The 26,321-nt window shown below is 37.1% G+C and overlaps 1 protein-coding gene across 1 annotated transcript; it reads right to left on the bottom strand.

Moving 5' to 3' along the window:
* Positions 1-20,868: 20,868 nt before the first annotated feature.
* On the bottom strand, positions 20,869-24,047 carry LOC111882257 (uncharacterized). The gene is made up of 7 exons (XM_042896398.2): positions 23,572-24,047; positions 22,724-23,230; positions 22,532-22,639; positions 22,319-22,435; positions 22,173-22,220; positions 21,639-22,069; positions 20,869-21,539 (listed from the first exon to the last, which is right to left on the bottom strand). Exons 1-7 carry the CDS (start codon positions 24,038-24,040, stop codon positions 20,907-20,909), a joined length of 2,313 nt encoding a protein of 770 aa, XP_042752332.1. The 5' UTR covers positions 24,041-24,047; the 3' UTR covers positions 20,869-20,906.
* Positions 24,048-26,321: the final 2,274 nt, after the last annotated feature.

Below are 26,321 nucleotides of genomic sequence, written 5' to 3'. Positions count from 1 at the left end.
CGTTTGTTGTCTCCATTTTTCTTGCTATTCCCTTGTTTCTTGGTCTTAGCCTCAATATTTTTGACTCATTTCTTGTTGCCATGGTCGTAAAGCTTCTGAGCTAGCCTTTTTGCACTGTCGAAAGTTTTTAGGTTTGCCGAAATCACGTTTCCTTGGATTGGAGAAGTTAATCCCTAAATGAACCGCTCAATCTTCTTTTCTTCTAATGTGATCATACCCGGGCACATAAGGGGAAGTTCACTGAACCTTGAGATGTAAGCCTCGATATCTGAATTTTGTACTATGAGGTTCCATAACTCCTGCTATAATTTCTATATCTCCCCACGGGGACAGTACTCTGCCATCAACATTTCCTTGAGCTCCTCCCATGGAATGGCATTTGCGACTGGGAGTGTCTTAGCTTGCACATGACCATTCCACCACGAGAGCGCTTGGTCGACAAACGTGCAAGCTACGAATTTCACCTTGCATTCTTCAGGGCATCCTCAGATCTCAAGGACTGACTCGATCTTTCCATCCATCATTTTAAAGTTATCACGCCTCCCATTCCATTGAATGTTCGTGGTTTGGCTTTTGAAAAGTCCTTGTAGGTGTAGACTTTCATAGGACATTGGTTCGTTCCTTTGTTCGAGCTTCCAGTCCCTTGACCATCACCGCCACCATTTTTTCCATTATGAATATGTGCCATCTAAGGGCGTTTCCAATACCGATAGAAACTCCCGCTAAAGCAATTGTAGCAGCTCTGACCCCTATGCTGCGGTGACCGCAGCCGATACTGCTGCTTGGAATGCAGCAAAGTCTACCTCCGATGGAGGTGGTGGTGGTGATGCCACGTTATTTCCACGATTCGGTCATTGAGACATCTTCTGTAATAGAACAAAAAGATGGTGAGTATATAATAGTTCATGGTTTCGATTTCCTTCATCATCTAGTGGTTTCAATGGTTTGATTGTGCATATAAGTAAATTCATACAATATCATGAAATACGGAAAAGAAAACACCTAACAGATAACAATGTCACAAATAAAACATAGCACTATTTCATTAAAATTAAACTTTGTAGTACAACGCGTGAAAATTTGTCATGGAAGGCATACAGTACATAGAGACGTATATGATCCGACATCATAACGACTTTATGAGTAGTGTAGTCACTTAATAATAAAGCCGGTTCTACATACAATAGTACATAAAAGAGAACCATACCAATAGTGATGAGGGGTGGAGCTAATCCTAGTCACGACGGGAAGTGTCAGATGCTAAAATAACGCACCAAATGGTCAGCTAACTCACTCATCTCCTGAGTGATTTCGTGTCTCTCTTGCTCCGCACGAAATGCTCTTGCTTTAGTTGCAAAAAGTTGTTGCCTGAGAATAATAACTTCCTCCTCCAAGGAGCGCGTCCGATCTGTGGGGTCCTCCAGTGATATGTGCGGATCTGGTATCATCTCTAAAGGGTGGGATTCACTAGGGACTTCCCCCAACTCCCTCTACCTCTTCAGTCTCCTCATCGGATCCATCGTCCTCGTAGTCTTTCTCTAGACACTCCTCAGGTCCTATCCCTGGACCTACCTCCTGAACCATTTCAGGTTCCTCCTTAATCCACCCATGGACCACCAAGGCCTAATAGTAGAGGTCACCTTGCTGGTGCTCGGCCATGATGTTTACGCGAGAAGTGGAGGTGTGAGAAATGTATAAGGGGGGGGTGTATATAGATAGCATTCTAAAATACTCCTATATCATATTAATTGTTTAAGTTTGAGTTCCCTAAAACTTTTTGGATATGAGATAAGTTTCTAGATTCATTGCCCACCATGATCACTTCCAAACACATGTTGGTCGTATTTTGAATAAATATAGTTGATCAGGCTATATTTATCCTCAATACGACTACATAATTGTTCGGGTTTAACCACGATGTTCAGTTCCTCCAAAGACTTTTATTGTTATTGTAATGATGCACACATAGGTATGCATTTTAATTATTTTGTTCAGAGTAGTTTAGTCCCAATGTATTTATAATTGCATATCTTGTATGATTAGATATGCCAGTTCACTATAAACATTGCTTCGATACCAAACTGTCACACCCCCGAACCGGAGAAACGGCAGAAATGTCCGGGGCTTGGGTGACTTCATCTTGTAATATAATCACAGTGTATATAATTGAAACGAGACAACATCATCATCACACATATAATATTACAACAGTACTGGGTTTACATCATTGTACTTGTTTATAAAAGTTACATCCCAAAAATATAAAGTGTATGATAGAAACAAATTGCAACAAAAATCCACACATTCTTGATGTCCACCTGTTTAACGATTTTTTAAGAATACAAGTTATTTTGAAACGTTAACATATATAATGTCCATGAGTTCATAAGCATGTTGTAAGAAAAGTCTTGTATCACTTTGTAAACACCAGAAAATCCGATATTTTCTGTAAAATGGTTTGAAAGTTTTGTGTAAAATATTGTGTATAGCATGTGTATTTCTGTTTTGAAAATGTATAAAAAGAGTATTCCAGAAAATTCTCTGTTTTCTGTTGTAAGTAGAAGGGACTGTATAATTGTACGTTTTTCCCAGAAAATCCAATATTTTCTGTTTATAAAAGTGTTGTGGTGTTAAAACCTTAAGACCAGACCAGATTCTCTGTTTTCTGTTGTAATGACTGATTCACCTGTCTTGACGTTTTTTAGGCACCGACTTGTCTAAGGTAAGGTTTGTCACCCTAGACTGGCCTAGTCTAACTATAGCGAATAACTCAGGTGTAGGGGGTCAACCCCGTTTAGATCTATACACAAACTCTCGCTCTCCCTCTAGGAGATAAATGCTTACGGTTGTACACTAGATAGGTACGAGTGAATGGAATGTCTCACAAGAGCCATAATTGAATTTACATGAATATTGGATTACACTATGTAATGCAGTGAATATTGTATCCGTGTATGTTTTAAGTTCACTAGGCCCAACAAGCATGTAAATGGGCCACAAAGGCCCAAATAACATGTAATGTATATTCCAGCCCAATGAGCATGTAAATGGACCACAAGGTCCAATAGATATGTCATGTATATTCTAGGCCCATGAAGCATGCAAATAGGCCACTAAGGCCCAATAAGCATGTAAGGTATATTCCAAGCCCAATTAAAAATGAAAATGACGTATTTAGTCTGTTTGTTATTACGTTGGTTGTTTAAGCTCAATTGTTTACCAAAATAACATAAAAGGCCCACTTTTTGTAAGCATGACATTTTTGGTCCATAAAACCGTAAATTTACAATTTAGGCACATTTTGGTAAAAATGACACTTTAGGTCCCTTAAAACCAAAAGTTTACATATAAGGGATTATTTTAATTAAAATAACATTTTTAGCCCACTTTTGTTAGAAATGACATTTTCGGCCCAATCTTTGATGAAAATTTACATTTACGGCCCAATGTATAGAAATTTACATATTTGGCCCAAATTTGTTTATAATGCCAATTTAATCCACAAAAGTCAATAATTACCCTTTTTAGGCCCTTGAAAACTGTGAATGGCTAAGTGAAAACCCATTTTTTCCATAATGGACATATTTAGCCCATATAAAACCTTGAAGGCCCATCTTTAAGCCTATTTTGTGAAAATTAACACTTTTGGCCTTTTTAAAACCATAATTATCTTTAAGACCCATTTTTGTATAAAATGACTCCTTTAGTCCTTGTAAAACTATGAATGCCCTAAAGGATTCACATTTTTGCTTATTTGTCAAAAACGGACCCTAAAATGGTTTTGTATCGTTTCTAGTGTATCATAACATGTTTTAAAATTTCCATTTTCATAGTAAGTTGCTTGTAATGATATGGTTTGCAAATATCACCAAGTTATAGAAGATCGTTCAAACTTATGTAGTTTCAACACATAGTCACAACATATAACATGGAAAGCACACATAAACATGCATAAACACATAGATCTAACACAAAGCAACTTGTATCCTCCCTAAAACATAGTAAAAACCGAAAATAGGGGGTATGAACTTACATTGGTAGATGGTTTCGGTTTTTGGTGAAGAGATGAGAGGAAGTGATGTAGTTTTCGGTCTAGCAAGTTCCTTGGAGAGATTTTCAAACTCTAGGAGGTTCTAAGAGCATGAATCACAAATTAGAGTGTTAAAAGAAATAATTTTTGCATAAACATGAAGTTAAACTTCTTGAGTGGAAGTAGCTTACCAAGATGATGGTCTTTGATGAAGTTTTATTGAACACTCACATATACTTACACACGAAAACTTTGAAGTATGGATGGAATCTTCTTGTGTTTGAGAGGAAAGGATGAGAGATTTTTGAGTTTGCAAAGAAGAATGATGGTGGTGGTGGTGGTTCTTATGGCCGAGAGTGAGAAGAGAAGAGAGAGAGGGACAAGATGTTGCATGGATATATGGGAATGCCTTGTTATATGATGTGTAATGTGCTTGGATATTCATCATTATATGTTGAGCTGTCTCCATGATATTATCGCATCTCTCCCCCCCTTTTTAAAAAAAATACCAAGAGTGAGAAGGAAAAAGGAAAATATGGACCTTGGGCTTGTTCTTGCATTGGCCCATTAGGGAGTTTTGATCCATGTGGTCCCATATGGGTGTTTACGGCCCAACATGAAAAAAAGAATGGGTTTTCGGCCCTTTGAGGTTCAAGAAAGTTGTTTACGGCCCAATAATACCCAAGAAAACAAAGCGAGACATTTTAGGCCCAATATGGCCCATGAAAAGTCTTATGGTCCAAAATGTTATAGTTTAATGGGTGTGGGTTCAATTAGGGCCCAAGTGAGGATTCTTAACCCAAATTAATCCAATTGAGAGTTTATTGGCCCATTAGGCCCAATAAGAGAGTCCTGGTCCAATAAGAATTTGAACCGAGAAATTAGGCTTACAAGCCAACATTGAGTGTATGCGATGTATCGAATTAGGTTTTGGGCTTCACGAGTGAGTCTTGATTTGAACATTGTTTTTGAAATGTATAACATGTATAACGTCAATCATGGAATCCATGGTCGGGCATGTTGAGTAGCTGACATGCTCCCAAATATCAACTCTCAACATGTCATGATAGCGGGTCTTCCGCATCTCCTCATCTCTGGCATACTGAGGTACCAATAAGGACCTCTCCTGAAACTTGGCGGTAATCTCTGCCACCATCTCAATAGTCTGTAGCATGTCAAGAAACTCCCTGGCCAGCTGCTGAAGCTCCCTAGTCGGTGCAAACTCAGCCCTAAACCTGGTCATAAAGTCAGACCAGGTCATGGCCTCAATGGCTGAGGTTCCCAAAGAATCACCAACCGACTCCCACCAATCTCTAGCCCTGTCCCTCAAAATACCTGCAGTGTACCGGACCTTCGACCCCTCAGGGTAGAAGCTCATCAACTGGGTATACTCTATCAGCTCGATAATCCCTTCCTTGATTCGAGTACGGATCCTCTTCTTTCAGTAGTACGGGCGCATAATAACTTCCATATATATATCTGTACTTTCTTCAAGGATTGCTTCGACTTCACCAAGTCCCTTCTAATACTGCTTCACTCTGTACCAATCTCATCCTAGGCTTACCCTAGGGTAACTCCTCTAACCCACTCCGCCATCAACTACGTAGGAAATCCCTACTACCTTTACCTAACTAGATCGCGAATACCATTACATATCACTCAGACTAGATAATTCTTCGAATGAGGGGCCCCACCCTACAACGGTTGGACTCAAACAAGAGTTACAAAGTAGGGCAAGACCTAACCTTCTGAAATTATTTAGTCTTCCTAATATGTAACTTAACATATTCGTTTACTAGTTAACCAAATATAACTAGGAATCCTGAAAGCACAAAGCAAGCAACATTCGGGCATTGACTAACCCAAATCAAGCATATCCTATCCAAACTATCATATAACTGACTAATCAGATCTAGCATAAGCACATATAATAGGCACATAAGGCATCTTCCTAGATCCTTAGCTCTATTCTGGCATCAAGTTCTCATACACATACATCAAACAAATAAGGCATCCTTTCTAGATCCTTAGCCCTAATCTAGCATACAGTTCTTATAATCATATCTTATCATAACATAACATGTATGGGTATCTTGGGGAAAAATTTACTTGAGCTCGGCTGGTTGCACGCATCACAGACCTTGTTCTTTTTCACAGTTCCTATTTCTCTTTTCAAATTCTTTCAAAATTCTTTTTATAAAAAATGATTTTTTTCTCTTTTTGGAACTTTTCATACCAAGTCCTCAGTTTGAGTCTAGACACACCCGAGAGTGTGCCCGAATCCCTCAAACTAAGGCTCTGATACCAACTTGTTGTTGGATATAGTGTCTAAGTTCATAACTATATTTGGTATGCACTTGACCCGACCCGGCATGGTCCATTTGGGTTGCACTTCACCCGAACAATTTATGGATAATATTTGAGAATAGTACAAGTTATGATTTATTAATATATTATAAGTTCTAATATATTAATATAAGATCATATTATTTAATTAGTATTGATCTATAATTAATCTAGGATTAATTTAGAGATCAAAGATATTACTAATTAAATATGGGCTTCTATATTTATATAGTGTGGGCTAGTGCTCATTTGGAATGGGCTACGCTTGCATGGGAAAGTCCATGGATACTCCATGGAGCTTTAACCCATGGATCTCATAGAAATGAAGAGACATGGGTATTAGGGTTTACATGGATGTAACCCTAATCCATCACACTATATAAAGGAGGCTTTGGTTCTTGAAATCATATTAATTGACACTTGTTGAGGTGCGGGCCGATTTCAAGATAGTAGTGACTATTCTCTCAAAGTTCCAAGTTTGTGGTGATTTGTGACTTCCATTTGAGGCATCCACACTATTGGTGCTAGGCTCTAAAACTCCAAGGAATCAACTACAACTACAAGGTAAGTGTTTCTACTAGCTTTATTTGATTCAAGTGCCCCCATGCCATGCTAGTTAGGATATGAACCTTGGAAAATTAATTATTTGCATGTATCTTAGACAAACATAGATCCAAGGTTTATTAGGGTTGCATGTACACTTAGGAAGTGTTAGAATGCTCAAAACCCATCAGTGGTATCAGAGCCTAGGCTTGTTTGTTTGATACTTGATGCAAAATAGTTGAAAAAGTCGAAAAACTTGCTGTCTGCCTGATGAACTCGCCGAGTCCATGGGGGGGACTCGCCGAGTTCATGTGTATCTTCAACCTACTCGCCGAGTAGGTTCATGCACTCGACGAGTAGGAGCGACAGAGTGCAGATTTTCGACTTTAGTTGCTGGAAATGGACTAGGAACATTACCCTAAACTGTTTTGGTACTTGAAAACTTGTTTTAGATGGTGTAATGTTCATGCTAATCCATTTACAACAACAAGATATCAAAATTACAAAGTTTTAAGTATAGTTTTGATTTATGAAAGTGTTCATGTTCATGTTCTTGATCTTATGATGTTTAGATGATCATAGGAATTATTTGTAACCTACTTGGTAGTTTAATTCTTGATCATAATGTGTTTTAATGGAGTCCATAACTTGTCCTCAAGTTATGGAAAACCAAAAGTCACTTGAGTTAAAAACCATTAAAAGAACACAAGAGTTAGAAAAAATGAAGAGTCTTCATTTTATGACTCTATTAAACTCATAAGTTACAAGAAATGAAAAGTTTTGTAAGTTAACAAAACTTGCCCTAAAGTTTTGGAACAAGTAAAGTCATGTTAAAAACTTTAGTTCCAACCCTTAGAATTCTAAAAGTTAAAATTCAACCCTTATACTATAATATTATAAGTTATTATTAATAATATATATATATATATATATATATATATATATATATATATATATATATATATATATATATATATATATATGTACTAGAGCAAAGTTGTCTTACTGCTAGTACGCCTCATTCACGAAGCCAGTGTATAAGGTGGGTATAAGGTTGTTGCTTATAAAATGGCAACTTAATGGGTGTTCACTCTCACCCACCGCTTGCTTGACTGGTGGAGGGTCGTTAGCCGAACGGGTAAGACAAGGACTTATAAATTGTCATTACAAGTATGATGAATATTATAAAGTAACTAAATGTTTTATTAAATTCCTAATCTTAGTTACTTTAGGAAAATTGTGAATAAGGTGCTAATCCATGAAATTACACTTTACACTTTGTCTAAGTCGTTAGTGGAGCGTGTGTGGTTAACCGGCACACTAACTTGGACTTAACAAGGTAGGTAAAGGGTGACTTAATATTTATCATAGTATCGATGGAGCGTGTGTGGTTAACCGGCACATCGATTGAGGGGTAATTTATTAAGGGTACCAAGTAATTTGCATGGTTACTTCACACCTCGTTTTGTGATCCTCGGCATCCCAGTCACAAAACTTGGAGGGCACACTCGAGATTGAAACATGCCTTTGAAAAGTTCATTGAATCTCAAAAGAATCTAGGAATTTCTAAGTACCAAGTCAAAAACTAATATTTAGTATTTCGTTATTTGGTGGAAATTGGTGAATCGTCATTCACCTACCTTTCAAATATGTTATTACTTAGACTACGACATACCTCTTCTAAGTTATAATATATTGTGATTGGATCCTAGCCTTAATACTATATTTGGGTGTTTTATTAAGGACTATCTCTATATCTAAACTAAAACCTTCTTTCTTCCTTTTCAGATGTCTGCAAACACTGCTGCTTCTGGCTCTAATCCCAATGGCTCCTTTACCCTTATGAACTTATGTGGGAAAGTCACTTTTGATGGATCCAACTTTAATGAATGGATCAGAAACATCAGAATGATTACTCGCTACGAGGACAAAGAATATGTCCTCGATAAGGAGCTTAAGGAGATTGATGAGTCAGTTTCTACTCCTCAAGAGATCGCTGAGTTTAGGGCACATGAAAGAGATGCCACCAAAGTGGCATGCATCATGATGACCAAAATGACCGCGGATCTCCAAAAATCCTATGAAGATTTCTACCCCTATGAGATGCACCAAGACTTGATGGAAAGATACCATCAAAGTGCTCGACAAGAGAGGTATGAAATCATCTCCTCCATGATAACAACTCGCATGAAGGATGGTGAACCCATCGCGACCCACATGCAGAAAATGCAAAGATTTGTGGACCGTTTGCTGAAGCTTAATGTGAACTTCCCCGAGGAGCTTGCAATAGATATCATTTTGCACTCCTTACCTTCATGTTATGATCAATTCCGCATGACATATCACATGAACAAGGAAGAGGTCACACTCAGCAAACTTCAAGGACTCTTAAAGACCGCGGAAAGTGGTCTTAAGGGTAAGGCGGTTGTTACTACTCCTACTCCTTCAAACTCCGCCCCTGTCTTGGCAATCGGGAAAGGACGAGGGAAGAAGAGAAAGAGTTCTTCGAAGGGTACCAAGGTTAGGACCTTTGACGGCTCTTCTTCAAGTGGAACCAAGAAAGGTTTCATCACTCCTTCTGATCCAAAAGAGGCTGAATGCTTCTATTGCCATGAAAAGGCACATTGGAAGCGGAACTGCCCAAAGTACCAGCAAGATGTAAATGATGGGAAAATTAAACCCAACCATGTAGGTATTTACACTATCATTTCTAATAACTCACCTCATTCTAAATCTTGGGTCCTTGATACCGGTTGTGGTATTCATATTTTTTGTGACTTGCAGGGACTAAGAAGAAGTGAGAATGTGGAGCAAGGAAGAATAAACTTAATCATGGGGAATATGAAAGTTACACCTGTCACCAAGATTGGAGTTTATACTTTGTCGCTAAGTAGTGGGTTTAGTTTAGATTTGAATAAATGTTGTTATTCGCCAGAAATGGCAAGAAACATTATTTCCCTTCATGCATTGTATAAACAAGGTTTCACCTTTTCATTTAATAATGAAGTTGGTTCTATTGATGCTTTCTTTAATAATGTTCTTTATTTTAAAGCATTACCTTGTGATGGCATGTATGAAACAGTATCTGTGGTTAATAACTTAGGAAATAATGTAATGTGTATTGATTCTATTAATAATAATAACTTGGATAAAGCATCATTATGGCACTGTCGTCTTGGACATATAAGAAAGAAGCGCATAGGCCAACTCCAAAAGGATGGAGTCTTGGAGTCATTTGACCTAAAGTCAGATGATAGTTGCGAATCATGCTTACTTGGAAAAATGACAAAGTCACCCTTCACAGGTTCTTGTGAGAGGGGTGAAGGTTTGTTGGACCTAGTACACACGGATGTGTGTGGACCATTCAAACATGCCACAAGGGATGCTAATCGTTATTATTTGACTTTTAATGATGATTACAGTAGATATGGATATGTCTACTTAATCAAGCATAAGTCAAAGACTTTCGAAAGGTTTAACGCCTTGCTCCCGAGTTCTAATTAAGGAGAGAAATGGGAGGATACGGAGGGAAAGTGAGGGGTATCGAAGGAAAATCGTGTTCCCGAGTTTCATTAATGGAAGGAAAGTGAGGGGAGGGGAAGGATTTTGGAGTCATATTTTCCTTCCAAATTTTCCTCCCAAATTGGGCGGATTAGGGAAGAAAGTGAGGGAAAGTAAAATTTTATGTTTTATTTTCTTTTTCCTCCTAACTCGGGAACAAAAAAACTTAAAATTTTCCTTCCATTTCCTTTCATTTCCTTCGAACTCGGGAACACGGAATAATGAATATTTTCCTTCACCTCCCTTTCTTTCCGTCAAAATTTTCCCTCCCTTTCTTTTAATGAATTTACAAAAAAAACTCGAGAACAAGGCGTAAAGAATTTAAACAGGAAGTCGAGAACCAATTGGGCAGGAACATTAAGATGCTTCGATCCGATCGTGGTGGTGAGTATCTTAGTTCAGAGTTCCTCGACTATCTAAGGGAATGTGGGATAGTCTCACAATTGGAACCTCCTAGGACACCACAGTTGAATGGTGTAGCTGAGAGGCGTAATCGAACCTTGTTGGATATGGTTCGTTCCATGATGAGTCGAGCTTCGCTACCAATCTCATTCTGGGGGTATGTCTTAGAGACTGCCGCCCATATCCTTAATCTAGTCCTTACAAAGAAAGTTGCCAAAACTCCTCACGAGATGTGGACTGGTAAAGTACCCAAACTAGACCACATTTAAGATTTGGGGTTGCGAAGCTTTTGTGAGGCGCGAGTCTCATGATAAGCTAGAACTCCGAAGCGAGAGGTGTATTTTCATCGGCTACCCACAAAGATCCTTTGGTTACCTCTTTTACAAACTTAGTGATAATGTGGTCTTTGTAGCAAGAAGAGGAGTCTTTCGTGAGAGAGAATTTATAAGCCAAGGAGACAGTGAGAGGCAAATTGACCTTGAAGAACTTCAAGAGTCAAGTGGTGAAGGAACTTCAAACCTTAGCCCTCAACTTGAGGAGGAAACTCCTGTTGAGCCAATTGACAATTCTGTACCTCTGAGACGTTCCATGAGAGTTAGGAATGCACCTGAGCACTACTATGATTTTCATATTACTGTGGAAGGTGAGACACTTATTAGTGATGAGACACTAGTAGGTCTGGATGAACCTAACAGTTACGCGGAAGCCATGGCAGGCCCCGAGTCTGCGAAATGGAAAGAGGCTATGGATAGCGAGATACAATCCATGTATGACAATCAAGTTTGGAACTTGGTTGAGAATGTACCAGGTCGTAAGACTGTACGGTGCAAATGGGTCTTCAAGAAGAAGACCGACATGGATGGTAAACTACACACTTATAAGGCTAGACTGGTTGCAAAGGGCTTCTCTCAAATTCCTGGAGTGGACTATGATGAGACTTTTTCTCCAGTAGCCAAGATTAAGTCTATTCGGGTTCTGTTAGCCATAGCTGCATTTCATGACTATGAAATATGGCAAATGGATGTCAAAACCGCTTTCCTTAATGGAAAGTTGGCTGAAGATGTTTACATGAGTCAGCCAGAGGGTTTTGTCAGCAACGAGTACCCGAACAGAGTGTGTAAGCTTGAGAAATCCATTTATGGATTAAAGCAAGCACCTCGCAGATGGAATCTTTGCTTTGATGAAAAGGTCAGGGAATTTGGCTTTTCTAGGAGTGAAGATGAATCTTGTGTTTATGTCAAGGCTAGTGGGAGTATAGTCAGCTTCTTGGTATTGTATGTGGATGACATACTACTCATAGGAAATGACATCCCAACTTTGCAGGAAGTTAAGTCCTGGCTTGAGAAGTGTTTCTCTATGAAGGACCTAGGAGAAGCTGCCTATATTCTAAGGATAAGGATTTTGAGAGACCGGAGTAAAAGACTAATTGGACTTAGTCAAAGTACCTAATTGGACAAAGTGTTGAAAAGATTCAACATGCATAACTCCAAGAAAGGTGAGTTACCCATTCAGAGTAACGCCAAATTGAGTAAGACACAAAGGCCTAGTACTGAGGCTAAGATAGCAGAAATGAGTCGACTTCCTTATGCTTCAGCTGTAGGATCGATCATGTATGCTATGACGTGTACTCGACCTGATGTAGCCTTTGCATTGAGCATGGTTAGCAGGTATCAGGGGAACCCTGACAAGGAACACTGGACTGCGGTAAAGAATATCCTCAAGTACCTGCGAAGGACTAAGGACTGCGTCCTTACCTTCGGTGGGAGTGATGACTTGAGAGTTGTAGGGTATAGTGATGCTAGCTTCCAGACTGATAGGGATAATTTCCGCTCTCAGCCGGGCTGGGTCTTTACCTTAAACGGAGGAGAAATCACTTGGAAGAGTTCCAAGCAGGAGACAGTGGCTGATTCCACTTGTGAATCAGAGTATATAGCAGCAAGCGAGGCAGCAAAGGAGGCTATATGGCTAAAGAACTTTATCGGAGACCTTGGAGTTGTACCAGCTATAAAAGAGCCAATGGAAATTTTCTGTGATAGCAATAGTGCGGTTGCCTTAGCCAAGGAACCAAGAGATCATGGGAGATCCAGACACATTGACAGAAAATATCACTTCATCAGACATCGAATAGAAGAAGGAATTCTCGTGGCTAAGAGGGTATCATCAGATGAGAACCCAGCAGATCCCCTCACGAAGGGACTGAGTAGGGTTAAGCATCTCCAGCATGCTCGAAGCATAGGGCTGAAGGATGATATGAGTTTTAGTAGTTAGATAAATTATGAAATTTGTAAAGTGTAATTGACATTAGATGATGAATAAAAGGTGTTTTATTTATGAGTAAAGTGTTGCTATCTCTTGTGAATCGTTTACTATGTTTATTTTGCATGTTTTGACTTCCAGAATAATTTTGTTTGGTATAGCATATTATTCAAACCTCCACAGTCGGTCATATGTCGGAAGTAGGTATGAATCAAGACTGTCATGATTGGTTGTAGAGGTCTAAGGTGTTGGACAAGGCTACAACAATCATGAGTGCTCATAAGTTCTGAGCATTGGACTCAACCCACGCTCACTGGAATCACTTCATGGAATTTTATCTTGAGTGATCGTGAGACGGTAATATCATATAAGTCTTCAAACCTAGAGATATGATTTGTTACTTACGAGTTGATTATGCATTGATTGTACGAAAATGCATTGGTAACTCGATGTTATAAAACGTGCCTTTGTGTATAATTCAATGAGTGGTAGAACAAACATATGAGTCGAAGTTTATCTGTTCCTTCTTGGATTAGAAGCTGATATCTGGGCCCCTCGATGATTGTGTTTTGACCTATGTACCGGGCCCAGTCAGAACTAAGTTGATGTGTTCAATTATGTTCTTTGTCAAACAAATCGGAAATCGAGAAACAAACTGCTGGACAATAAGTAAGACATTGTTCCATGTATTTGTCCGGCTGATATCTAGAACAGAGGATTATATGATCACTTATCTAAATGGCGCATTCTAGTTCAACAGAGTTTAAAGAGCTACGATTGCTGATCGGTTCCTGAAGTCATACTTGCAACTATAGTTATAAGACTTATCCAAGCGGGAGACTGTTGGATATAGTGTCTAAGTTCATAACTATATTTGGTATGTACTTGACCCGACCCGGCATGGTCCATTTGGGTTGCACTTCACCCGAACAATTTATGGATAATATTTGAGAATAGTACAAGTTATGATTTATTAATATATTATAAGTTCTAATATATTAATATAAGATCATATTATTTAATTAGTATTGATCTATAATTAATCTAGGATTAATTTAGAGATCAAAGATATTACTAATTAAATATGGGCTTCTATATTTATATAGTGTGGGCTAGTGCTCATTTGGAATGGGCTAGGCTTGCATGGGAAAGTCCATGGATACTCCATGGAGCTTTAACCATGGATCTCATGGAAATGAAGAGACATGGGTATTAGGGTTTACATGGATGTAACCCTAATCCATCACACTATATAAAGGTGGCTTTGGTTCTTGAAATCATATTAGTTGACACTTGTTGAGGTGAGGGCCGATTTCAAGATAGTAGTGACTATTCTCTCAAAGTTCCAAGTTTGTGGTGATTTGTGACTTCCATTTGAGGCATCCACACTATTGGTGCTAGGCTCTAAAACTCCAAGGAATCAACTACAACTACAAGGTAAATGTTTCTACTAGCTTTATTTGATTCAAGTTCCCCCATGCCATGCTAGTTGGGATATGAACCTTGGAAAATTAATTATTTGCATGTATCTTAGACAAACATAGATCCAAGGTTTATTAGGGTTGCATGTACACTTAGGAAGTGTTAGAATGCTCAAAACCCATCACTTGTAACATCCCAATTTTCAAGATCAAAAATTTTGTTTTTAACATAACGATTTATAAAAACAATTTATAAGAAAACATCATTGAGTTACTTCTACTCATAAAACCATAGTCACATGTCTCAAACCATATCATGAAAATAGTAATAATGTCAGAGTACAATCCAACGGATCTCCAAATGCGGAAATCATATGTGTGCGATGCGCTGTTATCATGTTGGCTCCTTCCCCTTCGATGAAGAGATACCTGAAACAAAACTGAAAACTGTAAGCACAAAGCTTAGTGAGTTCCCCCATCATACCACATACCATGCAACAAACGTACTGTCAGGCATACCGGGGTGCCCGACCTACCCCTTGTCAGACGTACCGTGTATCCGACCTACCCCTTCCGATTTATCTCAACCGGTTCCGGGGACTATTTCACCCCCTACTACTACACGATAACATAGCACAACTTAATCATATTGTTAGGCATACCGGGGTGCCCAACCTACCCCTTTGGTCCTTTGACCGGATATGAGGACTGTTCCCCATACTACCACTATCACATAATATCAACCATACTAGCACATAAAACATAACAAATAGTGGAAAACATAGATAATTATCACAAAGACAATCATCTAACAACTCCTACTAGTGGGCCAACATTGTGGCTGTAGACCCACCGCTACTAGAAGGTAACTCACCTCAATTCCGTGAAGTGTCTGAACTACCCTCGACGTCGGGATCGACTCCTCTCAATTCCTTCACTCCTACACATAACAACCTTCCTTAATTACCATTACATACTCCTAACCCTAATAAAGGGTCAAATCAGGTCAATGTCAAGGTCAACATCATAGTTAAAGTCAACTTCTAGTTTACTCAACTCACCGAGTTGGTCCACCAACTCGTCGAGTTCCATAACTTAGAGATTCTCAACTTCGTGATATGACTCGTGGAGTTGCCCTCCAACTCGTCGAGTTTCTCCTTATGGCAGAATCAGGACTTTCCATTTAAACTCGTCAAGTCCTTCCTTGACTCTTCGAGTTCATCTTCATATCGGTTGGGATATTGCCTTGAAGTCGCCGAGTTTATCCTTGAACTCAACGAGTCCTTTGATCTTCAAGTCCATAATCACGTTCATCTTGTTGAGTCCCCTTCTAGACTCAACCAGATTCCTCAAAAACAAAAAAGGGTGGGGAACCAGTACCCGACTCGCTGAGTCCTAAGAACAACTCGGCGAGTCCCCCAAAGTCCATGTCCAAACACTCGATTTTTGTTGAGCTCATTGCATCCAAAGGGTAGATTTGACCTCCTAGGGCTGATATAACATGTAAAGTGTGACAACCCGATATTTCGAGACAATGTAATGTAAAACCAATCAAATTTAGGTCAAAATATAACTTTCCTAAAATCTTATTTGGGTTAAATAAAGTAGTAGGAATCGTATCAAGGTTTTCATACATATAAAGAACCCTAAAATCCGAGTTATAACGAAGAAGTTATGACCAACCGAAGATTCTCGGCAAAACCGGCAACACCGATTAAACGAAAAACGCGAAGTTTCAATACAATAGTTTTTAGCCTCAAGTATCTAAATGAAAGTTATAGATAACATCAAACCGTGAGCGTACATAAAAAGAACGTCCAAATCTGACTTCGTATGAGGAAGTTATGATTTTTCCAAGGTTCGGGTATAGCAGTAGACAGCTAAAAACTCGAAATAGAGCTCGACATACTTTTGAACAAAACAACCTAAATGAGAATCTAAGGTCTCAACATTATTAGCGCAATGGCGAAAAGTCTGACGAAAACGGACATCGGATGAAGAAGTTATGGAATTTTAACGGACTTTTCGTGTCCCGGCCCGTTAAAAATAAATAATTAAAAATAAATTCAGAATTTGCCGATGAAGTCTAAACGAGAGTTGTAGATCATGTTTTTAGCTACGCGTGCATATAAAGAACGTTGAAAATGGAGCTCGTACGCGAAAGTTATGGATTTTACAAGTTCGGGGTCCAAAATTCAAGGCTGTCAGGCCCCACGACGTGGCACAAGCTTGCCGCGACCCGGCAAGTGACTGAGGGCATCCAATCAATGGAAGAGGATAGGTTTGACTCCCCACGACGTGGCCATCACTTGCCACGACGTGGCACACCCCAAAAATGCCCCTATAAATAGATTTCAAGGGTTCCGAGCTCCATTGCTTAGTTCCTTTCTTTCTCACGCCGAAACTCTGCGTTTAAGCCCCCGAGAACCTCCCAAAGCCCCGGTTTTCAGCTTCAAGTCCCGAAGGAAGGTTTTGTGTTCTTGAAATTCCCGAGATTCCCGAGAATCCCGAGATTTCCCGCGTTTTCAACTCTTCCTGTCGAAGTTCTGCTCGATTCCTCTCTCGACTACTTCAAATCAACCACTTCAATCAAGTGAGTTCATACCCCTATAATCCACACTTTTAAATGTTTTATAAATGTTTTTATATGCTTTTAAGGGGGGGAATACAAGTAAAACACGCGATGATTATCGTATGTTATACAAAGTTTCGTTATACACTTTTTACCAACGGAACCACATGTGATTTATAACTATTATAAAGAAACTTTCGTATGCAAAATGTATCACGATAACATCATACCTTTTGAAATGAAAAGTGTTGTTATCTATATATAAATCAAACACTCTGCTTATACTGTATGTATATGTGTCCACCTTTCATACTACAAACATACGATTATTTTGGGATACTTCTTGTTAATAAATCCATCTTATGTGATTTATAACTAGTATACAAATGGATTTACTACAAGTTTAACAGTTTTACTAAACATATTACTTCAAATGACTTTCTTAAACGTTTTTACATGATTAAAGCTCGTTATCAAACTGTCTTACATACTGTAAGCTTCCTTTCAAACTCGGTTACAAAGGTGTTTTCAAACAGTGGTTTTCCGTGTACTTAAACTGTCTTATCAAACAAAATACTTTCAATCATTTTATAAACTTACATCAAGTCACAAATTCTTTATTAGACTTTTCAACGGTTTTACAAAACTTCTTTATGCTTTTATATAATAAATTGCATGCCTCTATATGTATAGTTATATAAGAAATGTTTAAAAGACTTAGGAAGGCTATCCACCCTATTTCCTTTTCGCGCCTTGAGATGTGGTCTGGTGGGATATTGGGTATTCGTCCAAAAGTCGTTTAAATATCAGTTATATATCATGTATACATATATGGTCATAAATGTTCCATCAGTTAATTTAGTTCCGATACTCTTGGGTAGCAATGGTGTATAAACCTACTTGGACACTCATCAATTACATTCTAGTAAACTATTATAGGAATAGTTTAGAGTAAACAAAACATTTTCCCTACTACAATAAATTACACCGGAGTCAGTTCATTCATGAGTCTAGACTACATGTTATATGAAAGAATACTCTTACATGAATACTTTTACATAGACACTATATGGCAGATTACTACTACATGTCATATAAAAGAATACTCTTACATGAATACTTATACATGAATACTTTTACATAGACACTATATGGCAGATTACTACTACATGTTATATAAAAGAACACTCTTACATGAATACTTATACATGAATACTTTTACATAGACATTATATGGCAAATTACTATTACATGTTATATGTCTAGATACGGTTATAACATTCGCCTTTCTATCTTTACCTTGTGATTTAATCACATCATCGACGAGATAGATTGGGACTTTATCTCCTAGTACCACATGATACATTGAGGGACTAACCATTCCGACAACCACTGTTAGCTGCAGAGGTAAATGAACAATCTACGGATGTTCTAGGTTGATACCATCGTGGGTATACATAAGGGACTAACTATTCCTAAACCCGGCTGTTAGCAACAGAGGTAAATGAACAATCTACGGATGTTTTAAGTTGATACCATTTCAGGTATACTTAAGGGACTACTAATAAGAGTTAAACAGGGAAAAACCGTCACATTTTCAAGAGATGCGTACTTTCAAAACAGTCAGGTCTAGGTAAAAGACTACTTTCAAAACATTCGAGTCTTGGTAGAAGACTACTTTTATACTAGTAGGAAATAAGGGATTTTCTAGAGTTTTTCATACTTATGCTAAATGTTTCATCATTCATTCATCAGTCTTTCATATCATCTAATCAAAGCAATGACATTAAATACTTATGAACTCACCAGCTTAAATGCTGATCTACTCTTTCAAAATAACTTGTATTCTCAGGTTACAAATAGACAGGTGCCGATACAAGGTTTAGAGAAGACGGAGCAGTCAAGACTCGTCTTTTATTTTGATAAGTTATCATCATGTCTTGTACTATGAAAGAAAACACTTGTAACTAAAATTATACTATTAATGCAATGGATGATGTTGTTGCTTGTTTACTACTTTACATTTGTTGTGATGCATACATGACGTCCTCCGCCCCAGAACGTTTCCGCCGTTCTCGGTTTTGGGGTGTGACATAAAGTCACAAAGTTTATGACCATGCGTGGGTCTTCAATCTCAAAAGACCTAAAAATGAAGTCTACAAGGTGCATGGGGCTCCCATGGCCATAAAGTTGGCACCTTTATGCCATGAGAAACCTTCAAGGTTCAAGATCTGAAGTCAACACTCTACATTACACTCTAAACCCGAGGGTGACTTAGAAATGCCCCAAAAATGACAAGATTCAAGCCCTAAAGAAGATCTAACAAATGGGAAGTAAAGGTTGAAGCTTTTTACCTCAAACAAGTTGGAAATGCAACGAAGACTCTGGATCTACTTCCTTTTTCTTGAAGCTCTAAGCCTTTTCCTTCCTTCTCCAAGCTTCAAATCACAAAAATGGCACCAAAATAGCTCAAAAACACTCACAAACGACTAGGCCTTCGAGAATGAGGTCTAAGGGTGATGGAGGCTAGAGTGGAGTCCACTTAATGGGTTTAAATATGGTGCAAACCCTCAGATTTAGGTTTTCATCCAGACGGGTCTACTCGTCAAGTCGAGGCTTCCGACTTGGCGAGTAGACTCTTCCACCTGCATCCCAAAACTCACATCTACTCGACGAGTTAGGCCTCCAACTCGTTGAGTCCCAGAGTAAAAATGCCAAAACTTAAATTAAAATACATACCGAGAACTGGGCATTACATTAACTCCCAAATCTCAACAATACGTAGAATGTTATAATTGGGTTTTTCAAAGTACAATGTCTTAATAAGAAAACGTTTGGAATTACAATGGCATGGTTGAAAACATTGTAAGTAGAATGCTTTAGCTGCTATTTCTTGCAAACGTTTTTACTTTTTATTTTTTATTTTTGTTGTATTAATTTTCAGCCATAACACCAGACACACCAGACACACCTTAAATCTTATGGATAGATTCCTTAATTAGGCTCAACTTTTCTATCTTAATAAATAAAAATCTATTTGCTATATGGATAGATTCCTTAAGTTGAGCCCTAAAGGCTCAACTTAGTTTGCTAATAACTTTTATTATTTCATATGCTACTTTGATTGTTTATTGAATGAAGATCCTAGGAGACTGAGATTTTTGATAAAGGAAATCAACGTTCATTGCTATTTTAGCAAAAACCCACATTTCTAGGAATTGTTTTTTAGTGAAGAATTAAATGATTACTATCATGTTTTAGGAGAAGTATTAAAAAGGTTACACAATATATTTTATAAAGTGCATTGCTATTTTTGAGAGGGGACTACTATGGAAATTATAGAGAGAGCTGACTACAGGGTTAAGTTACTTCATCGCAAAGGTGTAGGTTGTAAATCAATGTAAAATTAGAAATCAATCATAAAGATTATAAATCAACTTTTAATCTATTTTTCTCCCACTTAACAATTGGAATAGAGAGAAATGATGGAGAATGAGAAACAACACATTGATCGTGAGGGTTTATAAGACTGGACAACCCACAACATGGGAAAATCAGATCTGAAGCAAAAACTGATGGTTAGTGATCATTGCTACAATTGGGAGATTAAATAAGGTAGAAAATATATACAAGCAACATTAAAGCTTAAGAAGAAAAATATATTTTTCGATGCATAATGATGAGATAACTAGATTATTTTCCATGAATTTATCCTAATATACAATACATTCCACAACTTCATTATCATTCTAATCTTTAACTTCCAAATTTACAATCAAATAAATAAATTTTTATGCCAACTGTATACATTTCTTTTATCACCAAAAATACTCCGACCATATGTGGCACTCATCAAGTCTAGGACAAGAGGGAACTGCAAGGTCACAAACGAAGTAATTGGTAGGCAGGTCAACACAGCTATGGGAATAAGAATCCTTGAGTTTGTTTGGCCAAATACCAGGTACAATGTTGCGCCAAAAGCTACTATCATAGCTGTCGTTGAGATGAACAAGGTGGTTAAACCAATTATCAACTTTGTAGGTAACTTGAAGAGAAAGTCTTGTTCAGCAAAACGTGCAGTGAGGATTGACAAAAACATTAACAATGATGTAACAGCTGCAAATAATGATATGGCATCTGATATTGCAAATATTGTGAAGGCAGTGTTGTTGGTAAAAATTGGTATTCCTTTGTCCTGACTGCTACCTCCTGGCACTGTAATTGCTGCTGCAAACACAATTGTGATGATTAATGCAGCTGTAATTGTGTAAGACTCTGCAGTTGACTTCATCCATTTCTCTCCCTCAATCACCAAGTCTTTGTGTTCTCGAGTAAATACCATTTGTGGTGTTTCGCCGCTAGAGTTCTTTTGAATGATGCTTAGGGGACACACAAATCCTTCAACTTCCTAAAAGATTACAATATGAATAATGCTTAATAAACATTTTTCACATTAAAACTCTACGTATGCAGTAAAATTTGAATTTAAACGATTAGAGGTTCCTACCTTAAACCAAAGCAGTTCATGTTGTATTTGTAAAGCTGCCCCTGATATAAGATTCAATTTGTTGGAAGGTGCCAATCTTGCAGCTAGATGCAAGAGGTTATCTCCCGAATAGTCTTTTATTGTTCGATATATATTCTTATGTTCGCTCATTTGATAAATTAAGTTGTAAACCTTTTCTGAGCGATTTATCACAGCATATTGAATAATGCTGTGACCATCCTCATTCACACTCAAAATTGCATTGGGAAATAAATACACAATACCATGTACAACCTCATATGAATTTTGTCTTGTCGCTTCAAGAATCGGATTTTTGTAATAGTGATGGTAAGAGCTGGAGTGTTTCTTTTCCTTTGCCAATATGTTTGCATACGCTAATAGTGTCATAGCATCAGTATAAATTGCAACTCTCTTTTTAACGAATGGCCATACTGCAACAATGACGCGAATGAACATCTCAAACAAAGAAATATCCCTTTTTCTTTCTCTTATTCTTTTTGGTTATCAATGATAATAATTGTTTAGTCATTTTACCTATTATCTGTAGGATTTGCAGGAAAAACCTAAAAATCAAACAAAGTCCTGCATTATGTGATAGAACGTTTGTTAGAATTTATAGCCGTTGCGAAATGTGCAACTAATACATTAATAGTGGAAAGAAGTATCAACTCATGACCTACCATAAAAGAGTAGGATAATTATTGTTAACGCCCAGGAAGCCGATGGAAGAGATCTTTCAATAGAAACTATACTGGCCACCATCCAAATATCTACTCCGTCAGCTACTATACCAGCCCCTTTAAGATAAAAATTGGTGCAACAGAGACCTTATAGTTAATTGACAAGGTAAAGAAACTTGTAAAATCAAGATATGTAATTAAGAATCAACAAACCTATACAGTCCAATATATTAAGTTCGCTTGGGAAATTTTGAGCTATAGCCATCAGCACAGCATCACTATGCAATACCCTGTAATGCTCCACCAGATCATTTGCCAATCCTACATGTATTCCAAAGATAGCCAGATGAATTAAGTGGTTGGTTTCATGATTAATACTGGAACTTGAATCCAATAGACACTTACGAAAATCTTTAGAAGAAATAACAGTAACTAAAAGCTCATCACCACTTGTGCCTGAAAACAGAGCATCCTTCACCTCCTCAGTATTGATGTGTTTCAACAGATGACGAGCTGTCTCGGTATGCATGTTGGATAGAGCTATGGCGAGTGGTGTGTGACCCACGTTGTCTTTGGCCAACAACAAATCTGGGTTTCTTTCAACCAGGATCTTAGCGGCTTCAGTGTTGCCAATGATAGCAGCAACATGGAGTAGTGTGCTTCCATCTGAATTACGCACATTCATTAGTTGTGTGTTCTCCGGTGTGAGTCCCAACATTTTCTCCAGGAATTCGAGCTTCTTGGAAGTACTGATTGCTACATGGAGTGCTGTGTTGCCATTATTGGTGATTTTGTCTATAACTGTAATATGTCTTCTCACCAACATTTCTTCAACCGCACTCCATTGTCGATCTAGAATAGCCTTATACAACTCTCGGTGAGCCTCTTCTCTATATCGCTCTACTTGTGTATCTAAATTTGCATAAATTTGTTATGGAGGTGATAAACTACAAGATTGAAAATATGTCCTCTAATCTAATCTAAACATTACCGATGTCAAAGAAGGAAGGAAAATTGTTGGGTTAATCAGTTTGATTGTCACATAGTTTAATAAGTTAATAGTTTATTTTGGTTTATTTTAATTAAAGGTCAAATAAACAAAAGTTGGGATAATGGGATTTGACTGATTCATATTGATGTGCAACATTGGGTATTGAAGAAGTCATCTACTTACCTAGTCTTTAGGTAGAATTTGTTTTTTTATTAGTGTCTTTATGCTCCTTTTGTAAGACTATATATAGGGAATATTGTACCTAGAACGACTGCAGGCAATTCTGGTGGAACAACAGCAGGAGCATACATGGCCTGCAGTTCATCCCATACATCTTTTGCACTGAAATCAGTTGCAATTCTCTCTTGATCGAGCTTTTCTTTGAGCCGCTCTGCAACATACATGAGTGTTTGTTTGGAGAGAGAACCAATAATCCAACCCTTCACAAGGGCATCTGATCTTCTCCACAGCCTGTGATGAGTTTCATGGTCACCCACCTTCTCCTTCCCAGAAACATTATTACTGGTTTGGGGGCTTATGAGTGTTCCATCAATGAAACCAAGCATACCATGACTCTCTAATAGACATAGTATCTGTGTTTTCCAAATACCATACTCATCCCTTCCACTCAACTTCAAGGTAACAAAACTGGGGGTATAAACGTGTGATGGGTATGGGTATTCTTCTCTAACTTCGAGTGTGACATGTGGATTAGAGCTTGAGCTTTCCATCTTTGTATCTTTTTTTCTTTTAATCCAGATTAGTTACGATACTCCTCTTACATGTCTTATATAGAAAAATGGATTTAATTTGTGGTGCCCACAAAATCCACTTTAAGATTGCCTCCCCCTGAAGTAATTCTCATATATTATAATAACGTTTTAAGCAAAGAATTTTAATTACAAAAGTTAACCAAACGATTCCACTATGAAATCTATATTTATCAAATATCCTAAAAGTACCATGAACCTCTGTTTTATTACAAAAGAAAAATAAAGAAGTGAATTGAGAATAAAGCGTTATTATTTATTTATTTTTTTTAAATTGGATCAAATACTGGTTATTTGTTTACAAATTAATGAAACATTTATTAATTAAAAGGTTATTGTTAATTAAAATTAGTATTATGGGTTGGAGATTTTATTTATTGATAATAAATGTTTTTATGAAAATTTCATAACTATCATAAATAAAAAGGGTGTTTCTTAGTCATTTGAAAAAGAATAAGAAATACACTTGATCTACTCCCAAGGAGTAGCTATTCCTTTTGTATCCATCTTAGCAATGGGCAAGAAGAAGTTGTGTGTTGTTTGATTTGTTGGAAGTCAACAGTGCATGTTTTTATATGTGGATCGACCATTGAGATTGTCTCCACTTGAAAATCAAGTCTCCATTTGTGAGGTAATATTGTAAACACCATATGGGTTTTTAAATTCCTCATCACTAATTAGACTGACAGCCTTCTTTTGAGATATCTTCTCAATGAAGGTTAAAGGCATAGCATCACAAAGGTTACATCTTTTTTTAATGATAAAGAAATGATAATTAATAATTAATCTTTTTTATTTTCCAGCTTGCAGGTTAGATCACAGTTACATGAAGCTAAGTATAAATTTTTACTTTATTTTAAGGGATTTGAGTTTATTTCTTTTTTTTTTCCTGTTATTTACTTAAGATGAAGGTCGATGAACAGCCCTTTCTAAAAAAAAGGTGTAGAAATATATAAAGATAAAGGAAACTGGCAAAACATTTGATGTTAGTTTTTTTAAACATTGATATTTGCTTCTGTTGAGTTTTGTTAACATAATTGACTTTTTATGTTCAGTTTTATTTAATTGTGTTTTTTGTGTAAAAGTTGCTATCATTTGTCTTTGAAATGGGTTATATGTCTACTGACACTTTTAAAGCATTTTTTTATTTATTCTCTCAAATCTCAACAATATGTAGAATGTTATAATTGGGTTTTCCAAAGTACAATGTCTTAATAAGAAAACGTTTGGAATTACAATGGCATGGTTGAAAAGATTGTAAGTAGAATGCTTCACCAGCTATTTCTTGCAAACGTTTTTATTTGTGCTTTATTAATTTTCAGCCATAACACCGGATAGATTCCTTAATTAGGCTCAACTTTTCTATCTTAATTAAAAAAAAATCCTTTTGTCACTTGCTATTTTCTTATAATATTTATTTTTCTTTCGTATGCTCTCTAAAAATGATACAATATATTTTTCTATTTGTCACCAGTTGTTAGACATGTGTAGTACATGGATTGAATAAAACAAAAGTTAAATACCAAGGTGTAAGTATCGATGTGTTTTAACCCAAGATTAATAATGAAATATAAATTTTAATATCCGAAAAAAAACTACAATCATATAATAATACCATTGTTTTAATTAAAATATTTATTGTGAAATAACTTAATTTGCTAATAACTTTTATTATTTCATATGCTAGTTTGATTGTTTATTGAGTGAAGATCCTAGGAGACTGAGATTTTTGATAAAGGAAATCAAAGTTCATTGCTACCTTAGCGAAAACCCACATTTCTAGGAATTGTTGCTTAGTGAAGAATTAAATGATTACTATCATGTTTGAGGAGAAGTATTAAAAAGGTTACACAATATATTTTATAAAGTACATTGCTATTTTTGAGAGGGGACTACTATGAAAATTGTAGAGAGAGCTGAGAGTTACTACAGGGTTAAGTTACTTCATGGCAAAGGTGTAGGTTGTAAATTAATGTAAAGTTAGAAATCAACTCAACTCTAAAGATTATAAATCAACTTTTAATCTAATTTTTATTTTCCCACTTAACAATTGGAATAGAGAGAAATGATGGAAAATGAGAAAAACAACATATTAATCGTGAGGGTTTATAAGACCGAACAACCCACAACATGGGAGAATCTGATCCGAAGCAAAAACTGATGGTTACCGATATCATTGCCACTATTGGGAGATAAAATAAGGTAGAAAACATATATCAGCAACATTAAAGCTTAAGAAGAA

This window comes from Lactuca sativa, chromosome 7, assembly GCF_002870075.4.
Source record: "Lactuca sativa cultivar Salinas chromosome 7, Lsat_Salinas_v11, whole genome shotgun sequence".
Classification (NCBI taxonomy): Eukaryota; Viridiplantae; Streptophyta; class Magnoliopsida; order Asterales; family Asteraceae; genus Lactuca; species Lactuca sativa.
This window is presented reverse-complemented; position numbering and strand designations above follow the sequence as displayed.

Excerpts from the sequence above, each read along its gene's own strand:
- LOC111882257 (XM_042896398.2), bottom strand. The coding sequence starts at position 24,040 with ATGGAAAGCTCAAGCTCTAATCCACATGTCACACTCGAAGTTAGAGAA. Across the intron at positions 23,231-23,571 it reads ATTGCCTGCAGTCGTTCTAG|ATACACAAGTAGAGCGATAT; the intron begins GTACAATATTCC and ends ATGCAAATTTAG. Across the intron at positions 21,540-21,638 it reads ATGAACTGCTTTGGTTTAAG|GAAGTTGAAGGATTTGTGTG; the intron begins GTAGGAACCTCT and ends GTAATCTTTTAG.